At 34.4% G+C, this 17729-nt stretch overlaps 1 protein-coding gene across 4 annotated transcripts in view; it reads right to left on the bottom strand.

Moving 5' to 3' along the window:
• Nucleotides 1–17729, bottom strand: part of LOC150107542 (DNA ligase 3-like) — a 505727-nt gene that overhangs the window by 87954 nt on the left and 400044 nt on the right. For all 4 annotated transcript variants that reach the window (XM_090391370.1, XM_090391373.1, XM_090391372.1 and 1 more), the window contains one exon: nucleotides 8910–9020. In XM_090391370.1, coding sequence (XP_090247496.1) covers nucleotides 8910–9020 — 111 coding nt within the window. The remainder of the gene's footprint in view (nucleotides 1–8909; nucleotides 9021–17729) is intronic.

The raw sequence follows: 17729 nt of genomic DNA, 5'->3' as shown, positions 1-17729 counted from the left end.
TATTTTGATTGAACTGTGTTTGTAAGAGTCAAAGTAAGTAAGGAAGCACAATTTTGTTAATGTCTTAAAAGCTTACAACAGAGAATTGCATGTGTGTGCTTACAGGAAATTGTTAGTATTTTGTTAGTTAATAAGTTGCGGAAATGAAAAGGAAGAAAAATATAAACCTATATATGTAGTGAACGAAATTTAGCTAAGTGCAATATAAGAAGCTGCTACATGTCTAATATAGATAACTGAGCATTGTGCTAGGGTTAACTATGTGTCATGTGTATAGTATTCAGTTGCATAATTTGCCTACTGTGTATTATTATTATTATCTGAGACCTCCAGGAAGTCAAGGACTCATCAGGGAAGGCTGTAAATTACCCAACCCAGCTATCATACCTTCCCTTAAATTCATTTACACTAAATGCACTCACTACCCCTAAGGGCAAATTATTCCCCTCACTCACTGCTCTCTGGGAGAAAAACCTAGCTCTTATCTCTTTCTTGACTGAGAACAACCTTAATTTCCATGAATGCCCTGGTGTTCTCTCCCCGCCTTCCATATAAAGAAAAATTTCATCATTTAAAATGCTATAACACCTATTGAAAAGTTTATAGACCTCTATCACCCCTCTTTCTCCTATTAACCAGAGTCTGCAATCCACATACTCGTAATCTGTCCTCATAATCTAAATCCGGATATAATCTTTGTAACTCTTCTTTGCACCCATTTCACAGCATCTTTATCCTCTTGGAACCCGGTAGACCAAATCTGCGCACAGCAATCTAGGTGTGGTCTTATCAAAGTCTTTTAAAGAGGCAAAATTACTTCCTTATCCTTACATGTCAAGGTTCACTTCAACATAGCAATTATCCTCTGAGTTGTATTTGCAACTTTTGCTATGTGACCTTTGAACTTTAAATTCTTATCCACCAAGATCCCTTGCCTCTTCAGTTTCTTGTAGCATAACTCTGCTAATATAAGTTGCTGCTGGAACTTTAATCATGCCAAAGTGCATAACTTTACATTTACTAACATTAAACTGACAGCCATTTTTGTTTGTCCAGATTTCCAGACTATTCAAATCATTTTGTAATTGCTGAATATCAGTAGCATCCCTGATTGCCCTGCCTATCTTCACATCACTAGCATCACTAGCAAACAATTGCAAATCTGATGATGGACCCTGCTTGATGTCATTAATGTATAGATTGAAAATAATGGCCCAAGGACTGAACCCCAAGGTACACCACTGGTTACCTTAAATCTGGCAGATTCACACCCACTGTATACCACTTTTTGATATCTGTCTGTCAACCATCCCCTGATCCAAGTCAATAGATTATATTCCAATCTCATATTCTCCAGTTTATGCAACAGCCTATTGTGTGGTATCCTATCAAATGCCTTAGAAAAATCCAACAATATCATAGAGTATTCATTACCTTTATCCAACTTGGCCATAACATTGTTATAAAATATCAGCAAATTGCTAAAACATGACCTTCCTTTAGTAAACCCATGCTGTTACCTGCAGAGTATAGAATGCATATCTACCCATATCTGTATGTGAGATCTTAACAACTTCTCTTAAATCTTCACTACCACACCAGAGATATTAATAGGTCGGTAGTTAGACACATCAGTTTTCGCACCACCCTTGTGAATTGATAGGATACATTCCTGTGGTATCATTCCTGAGCTGAGACTCAAGTTATACAAATGTGTGAAAGGCCTAGCCAATTCAGCTGAACACTCCTTTAGCAAACGGGCTAATATTCCATCTGTCCCTATTGACAAATTCTTTTCCAGGTTATGCAAGAGCTCTTCAACCTCACTTTCATGAATCTCTAACTCTTCATCCAATGTAGCAGTAGCACTGTGCACCATGCTACATACAGCTGGTTGATATATCTTAGCAAAGTGAGCACTCATTAACTGAACAATCTCCTTGGCTTCCGACACTCGTGTACCATCTTCATTCAATAAAGTTATTCTTCCACATTCATTCTTTCTTTTGCTTGCGGCATAACGATAAAATTCTTTTGGATTGCATTTAGCTTGCATGACCAATTTCTTTTCATACTCCGTTTTAGCTTTTCTCACAATACTCGTTACTTTACTGGCCTGAGTTTTATATATTTCATAACTCCTCTCACTCTTATTCTCACGATATTCTTTCCACATCATCTTCTTTTTGTGGATCTCTTGTTTAATACAGCTGCACATCCATTTCACTCCTGTTGTGACGTTATTCTCTTGATGTTCGAATCCGCCATCCTGTTACTAGTCACTTTCATAAAATAAAACACAACTAATTGTAAATTGATCACTAATCCAAGGGTAGAGAAATTTCTATTATACTGCGCCACTCTATCCTTAGATAAGTCTATATGAAACAGTACGATCAATTCAAAGTTAGTTAGCAGTCCTTTCATTCAATCAGGCCGAAGTATTTATTTTCCTTCTGCGATTCCCGCTAGATTTGAATTTTTTGTGAACAGTGCAGTAATAAGAAATTCAGGCAAATGCAATAGTTAGATTAACCAATGAAACATTTAATATAGGTCATATAACACATACATAAATTTTACTTCTAATTTCTATAATTTCTATATACTAGAAACAAGTCAAACATCAAGTTTAGATAATCTCAATAGCACAATCTTCCAAGTCTTCACATGTACTTTCTCAGCTTCTGGGTTACAAAGTTTCTACACCTAAATTAATATAATGGAACATCCAATCCAGTCAGTTTTCACACAATTCTCAGTCATGCTATAAGTTCAAAATATTACAAGCACTAATAGCTGAAAATATCTTTCAAACAATTCTTATCTCCAACTCTCATTCACAAAGAGTTTCCACAGTTAAAGTAGCGTTAAGCATAGCGTAATTAACACACAATTCTTCAAGCATAGAAATAATACACTATGATAAACCTTACCGGAAATAGTTCCTAATACATCAATTATGTTGTGAGCAAACTTTTGGAACTTATTTATCTTACTTAATAAAAACATCTACAAGACTTATCCACGGTTATACTTAAAGCACTATCAAACGCACTTCAGAATTCTGGACATCAATTACAGGGTACTTCAACTATCCTTGTTACCACTCATAAACTAATTAAAACACTGTGAGGTTCTTTTTAAGGCAAATCGGAAATAAGCCACAATTCTAGACCAGCTGGGTTTATTCAGAATTCTTCCTTAAATGACCAGCTTTTTATTTTATCCGATTGTAGCATTAATTTCCTTCTATTATTACTGCTGATTTCACCTTCAGCTAACTAGAAAATTCGTTTCGTCCTTGCTCAGTTATAAAAATTATCCACTTAACTCCTAGCCTTAAGAACCTTTTATTTACTTCTCTTTTTTATTTTATCACCCTGCTTCCTTTCACTTCCAAGTTTCCGTCCCAACTCTCTCTTGTTACTTCTTATATTTTTTTATTATTCTTTTTCCAGCCCTCGCTCTGTTCCACTCGCGCTCGTTTATTTCACGCGTTTCCATGACAACAAATAAACGTAAACATTTTCGCTAACGTTACATAAGGTTATACCACTATATTCAGTTATTACATAACGTTAAACTTTCACAAACAAGAATAAATAGAATATTTGCATTTCAATAAATGCGTAGTTAAATTACAAATACAAGTTCTTATAATATTGACATAACAATAAATAAAATAGCTTAATAATATTTAATACAGAATCTTATTACTATTAACACATATCTTTGATTAAACAATTAAATATTAGATATAATTAAGGTAATTACATGATATCAAATTATAATTTAAGTTATTTACATTAAATAATATTTACAAATGTAGCCTTTGTGATGGAAGATCATGTTGGATTCTGAAGCAAATAATAATTACTCTAATATCTACATAATCAGAATCCAACAACTCCCAACCAATTTATTCTTCGAACACTAGGGATACATTGAGATACCGCCTCATTCAAGCAATTTTTCAAAGATTCCCATGCATTACTGACATTTTTTCCGTTCAGTAACTGATACCATGGGAACAAAGATAGTATTCTTCTAAGTTGATCATAATTTCCAGCTTTGTAGTTCAGCATGTAGCCTGTTTTAATAAGAGCTTCAATGCAAGTAGATACTTCCCAAGAAAGAGCAGCATGATGACTGTCACCAATTGGTGGTAAAATAGCCATATTCTTGACAGAGATCCCTTCTGACACGATGAGCAAATCCAACACTCTTTGACCTCAAGTTCCTTCTTTCACATGCTGCTTGAAAAAGTTGTCTCCCAACAATTCAATAAATTCCTGTTCTTTCTTATCATGAGATTTCTCTTCTACCCAAGCAATATTTGGAAAATTAAAGTCACCCATAATGATCATTCACTTGGTACCCATAAGGGTAAATTAGCGATGCATTTCTTCGTCCCTTACAACTGAGCTGCCATGTTTGTAGCAACACCCCACCATATATTCATTCTGTTAACCTCCACTTCACATCAGATAAGACTCAAACGAAGGAGAAAAGTGCCCATAAACTTTTATGAACTTCTAATGAATTTCTTTTGGCATTAAACTTTCTTTTATAAAAAATTTCATAACCGCACGATACTCAATTTTATTCATTTCAAGGGATACAGACAACAGTTTTGCTTCAAACACTGTATAAAACAAACTACTTGATAGAATGACTTGCAATTTCAGATGGATGCTTATGTACCAACTTAGAAATAAAAAATCTTGCCAATAGTGTTGCCATCTATTGTCGAGGCCAAGAACTTTTCAGACCACCTCATATACATACATATATCTATACAAGATAGTGAAACAAAAATGCATGTAACCTGTATATGTAATATACAGGTTAAAAAAAAATCGACATGACTTTGTATCATATTGATGGTACTGGATTACAGGAAAATGAAGCTAGAGATCTGAGTGTCATGGCAGATAGAGGTTTGAAGTTCAGAGGACCTATTGCAAAAGTTGTAAAATAACTCAAAGGATTACTTGGATGTTATAGAACAAACTGACATGTAAAGATAAGGATATTATTCCTCTTTAGAGGTATAATAACAATAAGGATATGATTTGGCCACATCTTGGCTCCTGCACAATGATTTGGTCACCTTGGAGTTGAAAAAGTGGTGGAGAAGATTCAAAGACCAGTGACCAAGTTTTTGACAGGTCTGCTCCCTATGAGGATAGATTGAAGGTTTGTGGGTTGCAGAGTTTAGTTAACAAGCAGAAGAGGGACATAATAGAAACTTATAAGTTACTAAAGGAATTCTATAAGATTGACACAAAAGTAATTTTTCAATACATGAGATGACAATAATAATTATGCCACCTAGGATTTCCTTATCTTCAGTTTTCATGTTACCTTCGTAATCTCTGATTCCTTTTACAGTGCACTTTCCTCCATTTCTAAGCTTTTTTCAATAGACTCCAGAACATTTTGCCACATTCTTGATATTTATCTTCTACATTCTTAACCAATTTTCATAACTTCTGTTTAGCGACTTTTACACATAGCTTAACTCTTTTACATATTTCTCTGTATTCTTTTAGGGCATTTGCTGACTCATTTGCTAAGAACTTTCAGTATGCTTTCTTCTTTTCCAGATCTCGTTCTTTAACTTCTTGTATCCACCATTCTTACAGGCAACTTAACCACGTCTTCCTAGCTGAATCAATAAATGTTTTCTTCAAAGTTTGTCACTGAGACTCCAATGTTTGGTTCTTGTTTTTGAATTGATTAATTTTTTCTTGAATAATGTTTGTACAGTTGAGTCTACAGTTCACCTTTACGTAAAAGCTGCTCAAATTTAATTCTTCTTTAAAACATTCTTTCATACTGTTCCTTTCAATGTGATATTCATTTTTATCCCTTAAAAAAACATTTGAAACTGGAAGTGAGCATTGAGCATTACTTCCAATTTCAAAACCTTTGTATATGCTTATATCCTGAACCGGCATGAAGATATCACTATCAACAATGACATTGTCAATGAGGAGTTTCTTTCTTGTCTTCTCACCACATGAACTTGTGCATATCTTTATGTTAGAACATGGTGTTAGTAATTACTAGTCTGTATCCTGAGTAGAATCCATTACACACTTATTTAGTATTAGCTTGCACTCACCATGTTGTACCATCATATGTATTTCTTTAAGCATCGAGAGAGTATAATTTGGTCAGCTAAGTCCCAAATTGCCAAGCCATCCTTGTTTGTTCAGTATTCACTGGATATCTACTAATGGGGCACACTAAGTAGAGGTGAGGGTTGAACATTAGGTCTGAAGCTCTGCATTCCTTAAAGGTGATGTGGAGGTCTCCTGCCAGTTATTTGGCTTTGGCCCTTAAGCAATCCCAAACAAATTTAACTACTAAATTTAAATAGCTCAGAAGTCTCTACAGAATACCACTTTTGAACCCTCCCCCCACTCAGGAACACCTGGCTGAATAGTCACAAGTTTATTTGCCTGTTACCATTAGGTTCAGTTCAGTTTAGCATATAATTTTAATATGCTAAATAACTATTTTAAAATTATATTCTCAACAAGAAGAAATGTTGGACTCTTCATAATGATGATCAGTGTATTCCAGAAGCAATTAGGAAAAGCAAACTGGTCTACTACGAGGCCACAACAGGGACAGATTGGGAATGTAAATTGAGACCTTCTTTATGAGTGGAGAGGTCCTTCCTTAGAAACTTGATAAAAAATTAAGAAGGAATATGACCTGTTATCTGCTATATAAGGATAGACAATGATTAACATGTGCACAATGCAAAACTATTTTCATTTTCAAATTACAATCGAAAATACAGCTTGACTGAATAATAATGAACTATCTAATGACATCTGACCAATTATTGAATCAGAGTCTAATATTAAAATATCTTTTCTACAGCTATTAAGATGAAAATTTATTGAAAGCAATAATTATAATATTATCAATATACAGTGTTACCACAGCTAACGAAGATAATTCGCTCTGGAATCGCATTCGTTAGCCGAAATCTTCGTTAACCAAAACGTGATTTCCAGTAGGTTTCTATAGAAAATCGTTTAATTCGTTCTGGATGCTGCCTACTATTGAAAGATAAGTTTTATAAAATAATAAAAAGCAAACTATAAAAGGGCAAAAACTCATCAAAAGCTGAGATGAACAGCTACCCAGTTAGATGAAGGGGAATGGAAAGTAGAATGAAAAACTGACGATCTTTAGACTATTATATACACTTTATTAAACTGAAAATATGTACACAACGTTTTTACTAATTCTTCTTCCAAATTTTCAAAGTTTATTTAAGGTAAGTCTCCTCTTCTTCAGTAGCTGGCCTCTGTCTCTTTGCTAAAGAAGTCAAAAATATGTCCAAAGTTGACTGAACTTCTCTTTTTTTCAGAAAGTTTTTAAAGTGATTCAGACACTTGTCTTCAACCAAGGCATAAAGTCTGTTCATTTCAGCTTTATTGGGATGCCACTTTGTAAAGAATAAATGCTACCACACTTACCTCTCGCATTCACAGCCACACGGAGCGTGCACCGTGTGGCTGTGAATGTACCAGTGTACCTCATACCAGTGTCAGTATGGCTCATACTGTACTGACACTGGTATGAGGTGTCTCACTTCTCGCTGTCTCGAACGTAAACAACCCAGTCGGGTTGGTGGGTCTCCCTCTATGTGATGTGGTCAGCTCATTTCTTTGTCACACACATACAAATGGAAAATATAAGCTCCTGGAATGGCCCGACCGTTCATGTTTGCTGCTTTATGTTAGCATGTGCATCCACTAAAACATTCATTAACTGAATCCATATTCGTTAGCCGAGTCCGAAAAAATTCTTCGTTAGCCGAGGTATCACTGTATATAGCTGATTTAAATTTGAATATTAATGTTACTTTGCATGTATTATTTTTATATGTATTCTGTACATTCCTTATATGCACACACTTATATTAACACAATGAGTTTATCATCTGCAATGGTCTGCAAGGTAGACAACTTAATCTTATGTCATGCAATAGAGAAAATGAGTGTTTCTTCTTGTCCTTGCCTTGTACTACCACCATCAAATTTCAGTTTTATGTTCAATTCATTTGCCTTTCATGCAGTAGTTCCAGATTTGAAGCATATAATGAAGACTTTTTTTAAAGCTCATCTCATCTTCCTTTTTCCTCTTTTTACTTTGTGGTGTCAAGGGGTTTATTAATCATCGGACCTCAAACCATTCACAGGATAAGGTGGTCAGCCCTATGCCCCAGTGTATGCTATGTCTGAAGTATTAAGTTTTTTTTTTAAATTATAATATAAAATGTTTTTGATGTTATAGGTATTTTAAATTGTAAACTCAAAAGTATACAATTTCAGTAGCAATGTTGACATATTTCAGTTACAGATGTCAACTGCTCATTCTTTAGTTCAAAACATTATTATTTTATTTTGTAAAGTGATAACTTTTTTTGAACTGTAGTCATATTACTTAAATGATATGCACAAATTTGACACAGATTGATCTTTATCCCACAGGTACCTTACTTTTAAATTTGTTCATGAGAATGTGTTAATGTAAAGTATGCAAATATTTTGTTTACTCAAACAACTATTCTGTGCATTAAAATCTAATGCACAGAATAATCACAGCTCTTTTGTAAAGAAGAGTAATTATTCTGAAACCTAAAAGGAGAAACCCACCCACATCAGATCCTTCAGTACATCCTGATGGATCAGGATGTACATTCAGGCTCAGAGGCTCAATCAGGCAATCTGTCTTAGTTATCTCAAGTAAATGTCTCTTTAGCTCCATTTGAGGTCCAAAATGAATATCTTGGGCTCCATTTTTAGTCCAAAAGCCCTGTGATCTGTTTAACATAAATCTAAAACATGCTTAGGATTCACGCTACACCACCTTACCTTTTTGGAGGAAACATCTTCATCAGAACTGGAACTTGTGGAACTGGAAGCGCTACTGTGCTTCTTTCGTTTACCACTTGTGGCTGCACGTATAGACTTGTTATATAATTTCTATAAACAGAAGCAAAATATAATAATTTTTTCAAATATATGTATAAGAAAATTTTAAGTTAATAATTCAGATTGGATTTTTATGACAAACACTTCTTTATGTTCATGTATGGCTGCATATGTGGCAGCACATCAGACACCAGCTGGAACAAATTTTACAAACTCATCAAAACAGGAAGGAGAATAATTTTAATATTTTTACAGAACTTTCAATATTATTTAACTATTTTAGTATTTTATAATTTAATTAACATCAATTTCTATACATAATTATGAATCATTGTTTACTCTACACCAGGTATGCACAAACTTGTTAAGGCCGAGGGCCACATAGTTCCATATATTGTTTTATTTTAGTTATACCTATCATAATTGTTACAAAAAAAAGGTAATAAAAAATGAATTTAATTTGATGCGTGACATTGCATTGATTTGACAATTGTTTTTATATTTGGTTCGAGTTTTGTAGTAGATAACCACAAAATTGATTCTAAATTTTCATCAGTCAAGCGGTTCCTATTTTTCTATTTATTAATATTCATGACTGAAAAAGTTTGTTCACAAATATATGTTGAGCCAAAGAAGCTTGCACATTTTAATGCATTGTCAAGCAACCATTTATAATTGTTTTTATTGACACAACAATATAAGTTTAATAAATTGCCTTCATTAAATTTATTTCGCAGGCTCTCATCGTTTTGAATGTCGATGAGTTCAAGCTGTGCTGATTCGGGTGCATTTTCGAGCAAAATGGCAAAAGGATTGCTAAATACCGGGTGATTATAAAATAACATCAAGTGTTCAGAGCCCTCTAACGAGTAATGTATTGGACAAAACGCAACAGGCGTACACAGTGGAACATGGGGATTTGATTTAACGAAAAAAATAGTACCAAAAGTCACCAACAGGGAAAATTTTGGCACTGCCAAATTAATTTTAGTAGGTGTGACTAATGAATGATTAAATGGCAAATGAGAGACAGCACACATCAATTTCATGACGTTTATTGTTATTTTTACAAATGGTTCAATATGACCACCATTCTGATGTTCCAAGAACTGCATACGGTGCACAACATTTTCCACAGTGGCTCACAACATACCGGAATTGATTTGTCTCACGTGTGACGTTATTCGATCTTTCAAAGTTGGAATATCGGGTACATATCCTCGATACACAATGATTTTATAAAATCTCCACAGCCAAAAGTCACAAGGATTGAGATCAGGCGATCTCAGTGGCCATGGCGTGGCAAATGCACGACTAATGATTATTCTGTCAGTGAAATGTTGTCGCAGAACACGCTGTACCTGAAGTCCGATGTGAGGTGGTACACCATCCTGCACGAAGATGGTCAAATTGAGACATCCTCTTTGCTGCAATTGTGGAACCACAAAGTTCTGTAGCATATTGGAATACCAGTTAGCATTGACGGAACAAGTCACTGGTCCATTTTGGCGATTTTCCTCGTGAAAGTATGGACCGATGATAAAAGATGCCGTAAATCCACACCACACTGTGACTTTGGGCGAGTGGATAGGCATCTGCAGACACGTGTGGATTAGTAGCAGCCCAAATGTGACAGTTGCATGTGTTAATATCGCCATTCAAATAAAAGTGCGCTTCGTCACTCCATAAAATCTGCCACGGCCATGCATCATCCACTTCCATGCGTGCTAAGAATCTCAAAGATAAGTCGATTCATGTGGTCACATCACCAGGGCACAATTCTTGAACATGACTGATTTTATAGGGGTAAAACTTCAACATCTGATGTAGGATTTTTCCACACCGTTGTGCATGCGATATCCGTTTGCTGGGATATTGCTCGTGCACTGCTGGTACCCTGCACATTTGTCGTTATCTGTTCCACAATAGCAGTTGCAACTTGTTCAACTTGTTGGTGATTGATTGGTTTGCGTCCTCTGCCTGCCTACACTGCTAGAGTTACAGTAGTTTAAAATCGCCGAATGAGTGTTCGTAAGTTTGTTATGCTAATCGGTCCTTTTCATAAATTTTTCATACACCAAAAATAACGAAGACAAGCACTGGCATTATTGTTCCGGTGATAATAGAGTTTGACTAACAAAGCATGCTCACGTAAGGTAAGAGGCAGCGAAAAGCAGTTCGTCTATGAATGATAAGAAATCTCACAGCTTTCCTTTTATTGCACGATCGCTCACAAGAAACGCGATAATGCAAATTAATGCATTTTACTCGGTAAACAGCGCCAAAATTTCTCCTGTTGGCGACTTTTGGTACTTTTTTTTTGTTAAATCGAATTCCCATGTTCCACTGTGTACATCTACCGAATATTGGTGTGTTTCGTCCAATACATTACTCGCTAGAGGGCTCTGAACACTTGACGTTATTTTATAATCACCCGGTAAATCTAGCAACGGTTTCACTTTTTTAAAATCAGAAAACCGATCCTTGAAGGCTGATATCAAGTTAGCAATCTTTTCAACACAGTTTTGAAGTTGACATTGAACTTTTCAGAAACTTTCTTATAATTAGGAAAATGGATGTAATTCCCTGACTTCAGTTGGATTTGAAATAGATTTAACTTACACCAAAAAGACAAAATGTGGCCGTAAAGTTGAGTAACCAATTGATCTTTGTCCTGAAGTCACGTATTTAACATATTTAAATGATTAGTAATGTCAACCAGAAAGGCTAAGTCACGTAACCAATCCGGATTTTTTTATGTCCAGGATGTTTTTGTTTTTCAAAAACTTTTTTTCAGTCATGAAGATTTCAATTACATCAATTAAATTTAGGAACCGCTCCAATGTTTGTCCACAACTTAGCCACCTCACTTCTGTGTAAAAAATTAAGTCACCATATTCACTTTCAATGTCTTCAAGAAACTTTAAATTGTCGGTGATTAAGGCCACGGGATTTTATAAAATTAATTGTTAAAACCACAACTTTCATGACATGTTCAAATCCAAGTTTCTTAGGGCACAAGCTCTCCTGGTGGATTATACAGTGGAATTGTATCAACTCATCGTTGTGCCGTCCCAAATGCTGTTTCAATAATGTTACCAATCCAGAATTAGCTCCTATCATGGAAGGAGCTCCATCAGTCGTGATACCTGATAATTTTGTCAGATCTAAATCAATTTTGGAACGCTGTTCCAAAAGCCCATGAACATATCATTACCTTTTGTTTGACTCGTTCCAATGAGCTCCTCACTTACCTCAAACTCGTGCATTATTCCATGTGCAAATATAAAAAACTGGGCTGTGGAAGTAATGTCAGTTGATTCATCAATAGCTAATGCCAAGTAGGCAAATTTCTTTGAATAAGATGTTAATTGGTCCTTTACATTTTCCGACATTGCAGTAATTCTTCTTTGCACAGTCATCCTGTTTAAGTGAATTTTCTCAACATTTTTGGCTGATTCAGGACAAATTTTTTTAGCAGCTATCTCAAGGCAATCTTTAACAAGATCTCCATCTGTAAATGGTCAACACCTTTTTGCTATAAGGCGAGATATTTCAAAACTTATTTCTGTTGCGATTTCCGAATCTTGAATAGGTTTTGTGAACATCACTTTCTGACATGTCAATTCTCATTTCAAAAATGAAATCTTTGTTTACGTTGTTCTTCGGGTAGATTTGAAAATGTAGAATGTAGACTTTCATAGTGTCTCCTTATATGGTATTCTTTTGGTATGGCGACAGCACTTTTGGAAATCTAGCACATGATATTATTAAACGGCTACACGAAACCATATTTTTCGGTCCAGCTATTCTGAAACTGCCGTTTTTCATCCTGTAGTTTGCGTTTCCTACGTGGTCCTGCTTTATCCATTGCAGAATTTATTTTTTACTGTTTCCTAAGGGTGATAATTAATTGTAGCAACCGCTTCTACAAAAACAAAATACTCATATGACAAATAGACGAATTATAAAATTTGTTAACATTATTACTAACTGATTATTGTAAGTAGACTGGCAATCGTGACATCACAGCTACTTTGCTTTGCACATGTACCATTTTGTAAAAATTGCCTATCGTGTAACTTGTTAAAGTTAAAATAATACACAGTGAGGTGGGCCACCAGCAAATCAACGGAGGGCTGCATGAGGCCCATGGGCCACGGTCTGTGCATCCCTACTCTACACCATAATAATTATATCTGCTTATAGTAAAACATGATCCCACTGATTATATGTACACTAAACGAAAATTAAATAGAATGCATAATAATGCTGTAAAAATGTGTTTGATGAGATATCAGAAAATGCTAAATTATGAATGTAAACTCATTTCAATATACATGCTATGGAGTAGCAAACTGTAACAAGAAGTCTGCATGTATCAGGTATCATATCTGTTGTATTCACTTTCCACAATTGCTCTCTCTCTCTCTGGCTGCAATAAATTTATTAATACATTTTAATGGATAATAAAGGAAAAACGCCAATCAAGTCATGCATATAAATTATGTTGAAATAATGTATATCACCCTCCAGACATGCAAATAAATATTATAAAATAAATGTAAAAATTTATAAAGAAGAATATTCTTATTTCCTAATTACTTGTTCCAGAAATTTTTGCCTTGGCCTTCTGAACTCTCTCTCTTGTACATTACCTTAACTTCAAGAATCATTTTCAAGAAACTGCTGTGCCTCAGAGGATGTCCTATCTACTTTCTCTTGTCTATTTTCCACCATCTCAGCAATATTTCTCTCTCTCTTATTTACTGGAGTACTTTCTCATGGGTTACTTTTTTCAACCTATTTAATTTTCAGTACTCTTCACACACCATAACTCAAATTGTTATCCTCTTATTATTAAAAAGTCCACGTTTTGCTTGTATAAAAAGCAATACTCCAAATGTATGCTTTTATGTCTTTTTCATAGTTCAAAATTTAAGTCGAAAGAAAATAAATGTCACATCTTTGTTAAAACTTTGTTTTCCATTGCAATTCTATGTCTCACATCTTTTTCACTTCTACAATTTCTGTTATCAAACTCCCTAGATATTTAAATTTGAAACTTTGTGTGCTGTTTCACTAATGAGTGAAATCTTAGCAGTAATTGAGTTTCTTCTCATCACCAAGACTTTGGTATTACTGGAATTTATAGTCAGATTTTTTTAAACAAATTTCATCCATAACCTCCAAAACATAGTGCAATTTTATTTCTGAATCAGTAATTACTGCAATATCTCCAGTATATGTAATCCAAGATACATTACACTATGGCAATTTATGAATGCATTATATACTATGTGCCAGCATAACATTTCCATAATACAATATTGTTAAGCATTTGTGTGCCGTAACTAGATTTGGAGAGATGAGAATCCCAAAATTGCCAAAATAAAGAGAGGAGTAGAGATCAGGATGCTCCCTATCTTAACTTTTTACATTGAAGAAGCTATAAATGAAATAAAAACAGGAATGTGTGTGCATGTGTGTGCGTGTAAATTTCACATTTGACTTCCACAGACATTGTATGGTCACTCCCATACCTCACTGACTTTTTGGGAGTGAAGCTAACTACTTGGCCATACCGGTATGGGTGGCCAAGTTTGTTTGTGATTGTCCTACTAACTGTGTGGATAAGACATCTGCAACCCTACCACTTATTCTAGCAGAAGATTTTACTCCCAAAAACTTGGTGAAATACAGGAGTAACCATACGGAGTCTACAGACGTCAAATGATTTGACACACATATATATATACATGTCCACATGGTTAGCCTAATGGCTGTGCACTTTGCAACCATATGCCAGGGGGAAGGAGTGTCATAGGTTCGATTCCCGTCAGTGACATGAGGAGCTGAAGGATCTTCCTCAGCCATAGCCAAGTTAGCCGGTCTTGGGCGTGTACAGTAGAGTTTTTTCATCCCGCAAAGCAGGCAAACCGGCCTTGAGAACTCAACACTACAGTCATAGGATACACCGGGGCATAGGGCTGACCACCTTATCCTGTGAACAGTTTGAGGTCCAATGATTAATAAACCTCAACACCGTAAGGTAAAAGAGGGTAAAAGGAAGATGAGATGTTGATATATATATATATGTTAAAGTGATAAATCCGGTTATTATTAATAATTACCGGTTAAAGTGAATAATTAGAATTAATCTCTTTAACCAGTTAAAGTGAATAATTCCAGGAGGAGTCTTATAAATGTAATAAAAACATGTTTATAGGTTTTGTATATAGGTTTTCATTCTCAATAGAAATTATAACAGGTTAGGTTAGGTTAGGTTTGGTTAGTTTATAATGAAGAAAGTAAGGAAAGTACTTCTTTTGCACTCAATGAAATCAAAAATCATTATAAACTAACCTAAACTTTATCGGTTGGAAATCATTATAAACTAACCTAACCTTTATTGGTTAGGTTAGTTTATAATGAAAAAAGTAAAGAAAGTACTTTTGCACTCAATGAACTCAGAAATTAGAAATCATTATAAACTAACATAACCTAAACTAAACTGGATGTCACATGTTGAACCAGAGTGTAGTCGTAGTTTGTCGTGGGCAGATTAATGGGGATGAAAGATAAACGTTGTTGTGGGCCGAGCTTAATGACTACGTTCAGATAAATGGGGATAACAAATAAAAGTTGTTGTGGGCAGATAACTGGGGATAATAGATAAATCAGAGAGGAACTGATCAGTGTTTTTCTCCATTGATGAAGAAAGAGGTACAGCATCGATGTTTATCTATTATCCCGATTCATCTGCCCATAACAACTTTTACTGTATTTGTTATCCCCATTTATCTTCCTGCAATCATTAAGCTCGGCCCACAACAACGTTTATCTTTCATCCCCATTAATCTGCCCACTACAACTACACTCTGGTTCGACATGCGACATCCAGGTTAGTTTAGGTTAGGTTAGTTTATAATGACTTCTGATTTCATTGAGCGCAAAAGAAACACTTTCCTTACTTTTTTCATTATAACCTAACCTAACCAATAAAGGTTAGGTTAGTTTATAATGATTTCCAACCAATAAAGGTTAGGTTAGGTTAGTTTATAATGATTTCTGATTTCATTGAGTACTGTCGTGATGTTCTATTTTCATGTTGTGTTCTAATTTACCATCTTGTTTCGAGTCACTCTTATAAATAAAACAACTAATTGCGAATTGATCACCGATCCAAAAGTAGGGAAATTTATAATTATACTGCGCCACCCAATTTCCAGATTAGTCTATATAAAATAGTAGGATCAATTCTTAATTAAGTTAGCAGTCTTCTCATTAGGCCAAATTATTTATTACTCTACTTGGGGCACCCGCAAGATTCGAATTTTTTATGAACGGTGCAATAAAAGGGAGTTCAGGCAAACACAATATTTAGACTAACAAAATAAAACATTTAATATATGATATATAGCAAATACATGAATTCTACTTTTAATTGAAACAATACAATTAACTTAATACATCTCACTAAGTCAATCATTACAATTCAATGTCCTAAACTTTAACATACAATTCACTGCTTCAAAATTACAAGCTTTCTTAACTCAAGTTAATAAAATAAAACTTCTCATTTGATCAGTCTGCACACATCTATCAGTTGTACTTAAGGTTTAAATTCACAGCAGGCACTAATCAAGGTAGACAATATTCCAAGCAAACTTATTCCGGACCTTGAACTTCGAAGATACGTTATAGCTAATGTTAGAATAAACAAACATGTATGACTACTCTTACCAGATACAATCTTCAATACATCAATTTATTGTGAGCACATTTATGAATTAACTTATTTAAGCTAGCGGAACACATTAAATAAAATTCTCCAACGCTTTAACTGAACTACTGTTAATCGCGCTTCACTACTCTAAACAACAGCAATAAGGTACTGATATCTTTCCTTGTTTACTTTTCTTCAACTAGTTAAATTCATTATAATTCTTCTCAGGGCAACATGGAATTAAGATGTAATCCTAGACTAACTAGAACTAATCAGAATTTCCCATTGAATGTCCAGTTCTTTATTTATCCGTTTACGACATCAATTTTCCTCTACTACAACAGCTGATTTCACTTGCAGTTGAGTATATGATTCACTACGTTTTTGCTTACTTCTAAACACTATGCTCTTGAATTTCTGCCCTAAAGAATTTACAATTTTCTTTCACTTCCTTGCTTATATCTTACTTTCCTACAGGCTCCGCAAATCTCCCCTTTTCTCTCAATAAAATTTTTTATTGCCTCCCTTTCTCCTTTCTGGTTCCAAGGTCACGCACTCTTCGACTCGTGCTTGTTTATTTCATGCGTCTCCATGACAACGCATGAACGTAAACATTTCGCTAATGTAATACAACGCTCTACTCTTACATAACTGATTACATAACATTAAAATTTCACAAATAAGAATAAACAGAATATTTGAGCTACATAATCAGCTCTTTCATTACGTATACAATTATTTATAATAATACTTTTCGTTACATCATATATATATTTTAGTTATTATAAATTCTACACATATTATTGCCTAATAAATTAATAGTAGGTTAAGTTTAGAATAAATAATTAAATAGTAATCCTTAATTAAGGAATAATAAATAATTTTTATACAAATCATGATTAATATGTAATAAGCAATGTTAAATGTGAATGAAAAAAAATAAATTACACAACATAGTTTCATTCACAATTTAACAGTACAAAAGAAGTACTTTCCTTACTTTTTTTCATTATAAACTAAACTAACCTAAG

The sequence above is a fragment of the Typopeltis vanoorti genome, chromosome 4 (assembly GCF_054136105.1).
Source record: "Typopeltis vanoorti isolate ZY-2024b chromosome 4, IOZ_Tvanoo_1.0, whole genome shotgun sequence".
NCBI lineage: Eukaryota > Metazoa > Arthropoda > Arachnida > Uropygi > Thelyphonidae > Typopeltis > Typopeltis vanoorti.
The sequence above is the reverse complement of the archived record's forward strand: the minus strand, read 5'-3'. Positions and strand labels throughout refer to the sequence as shown.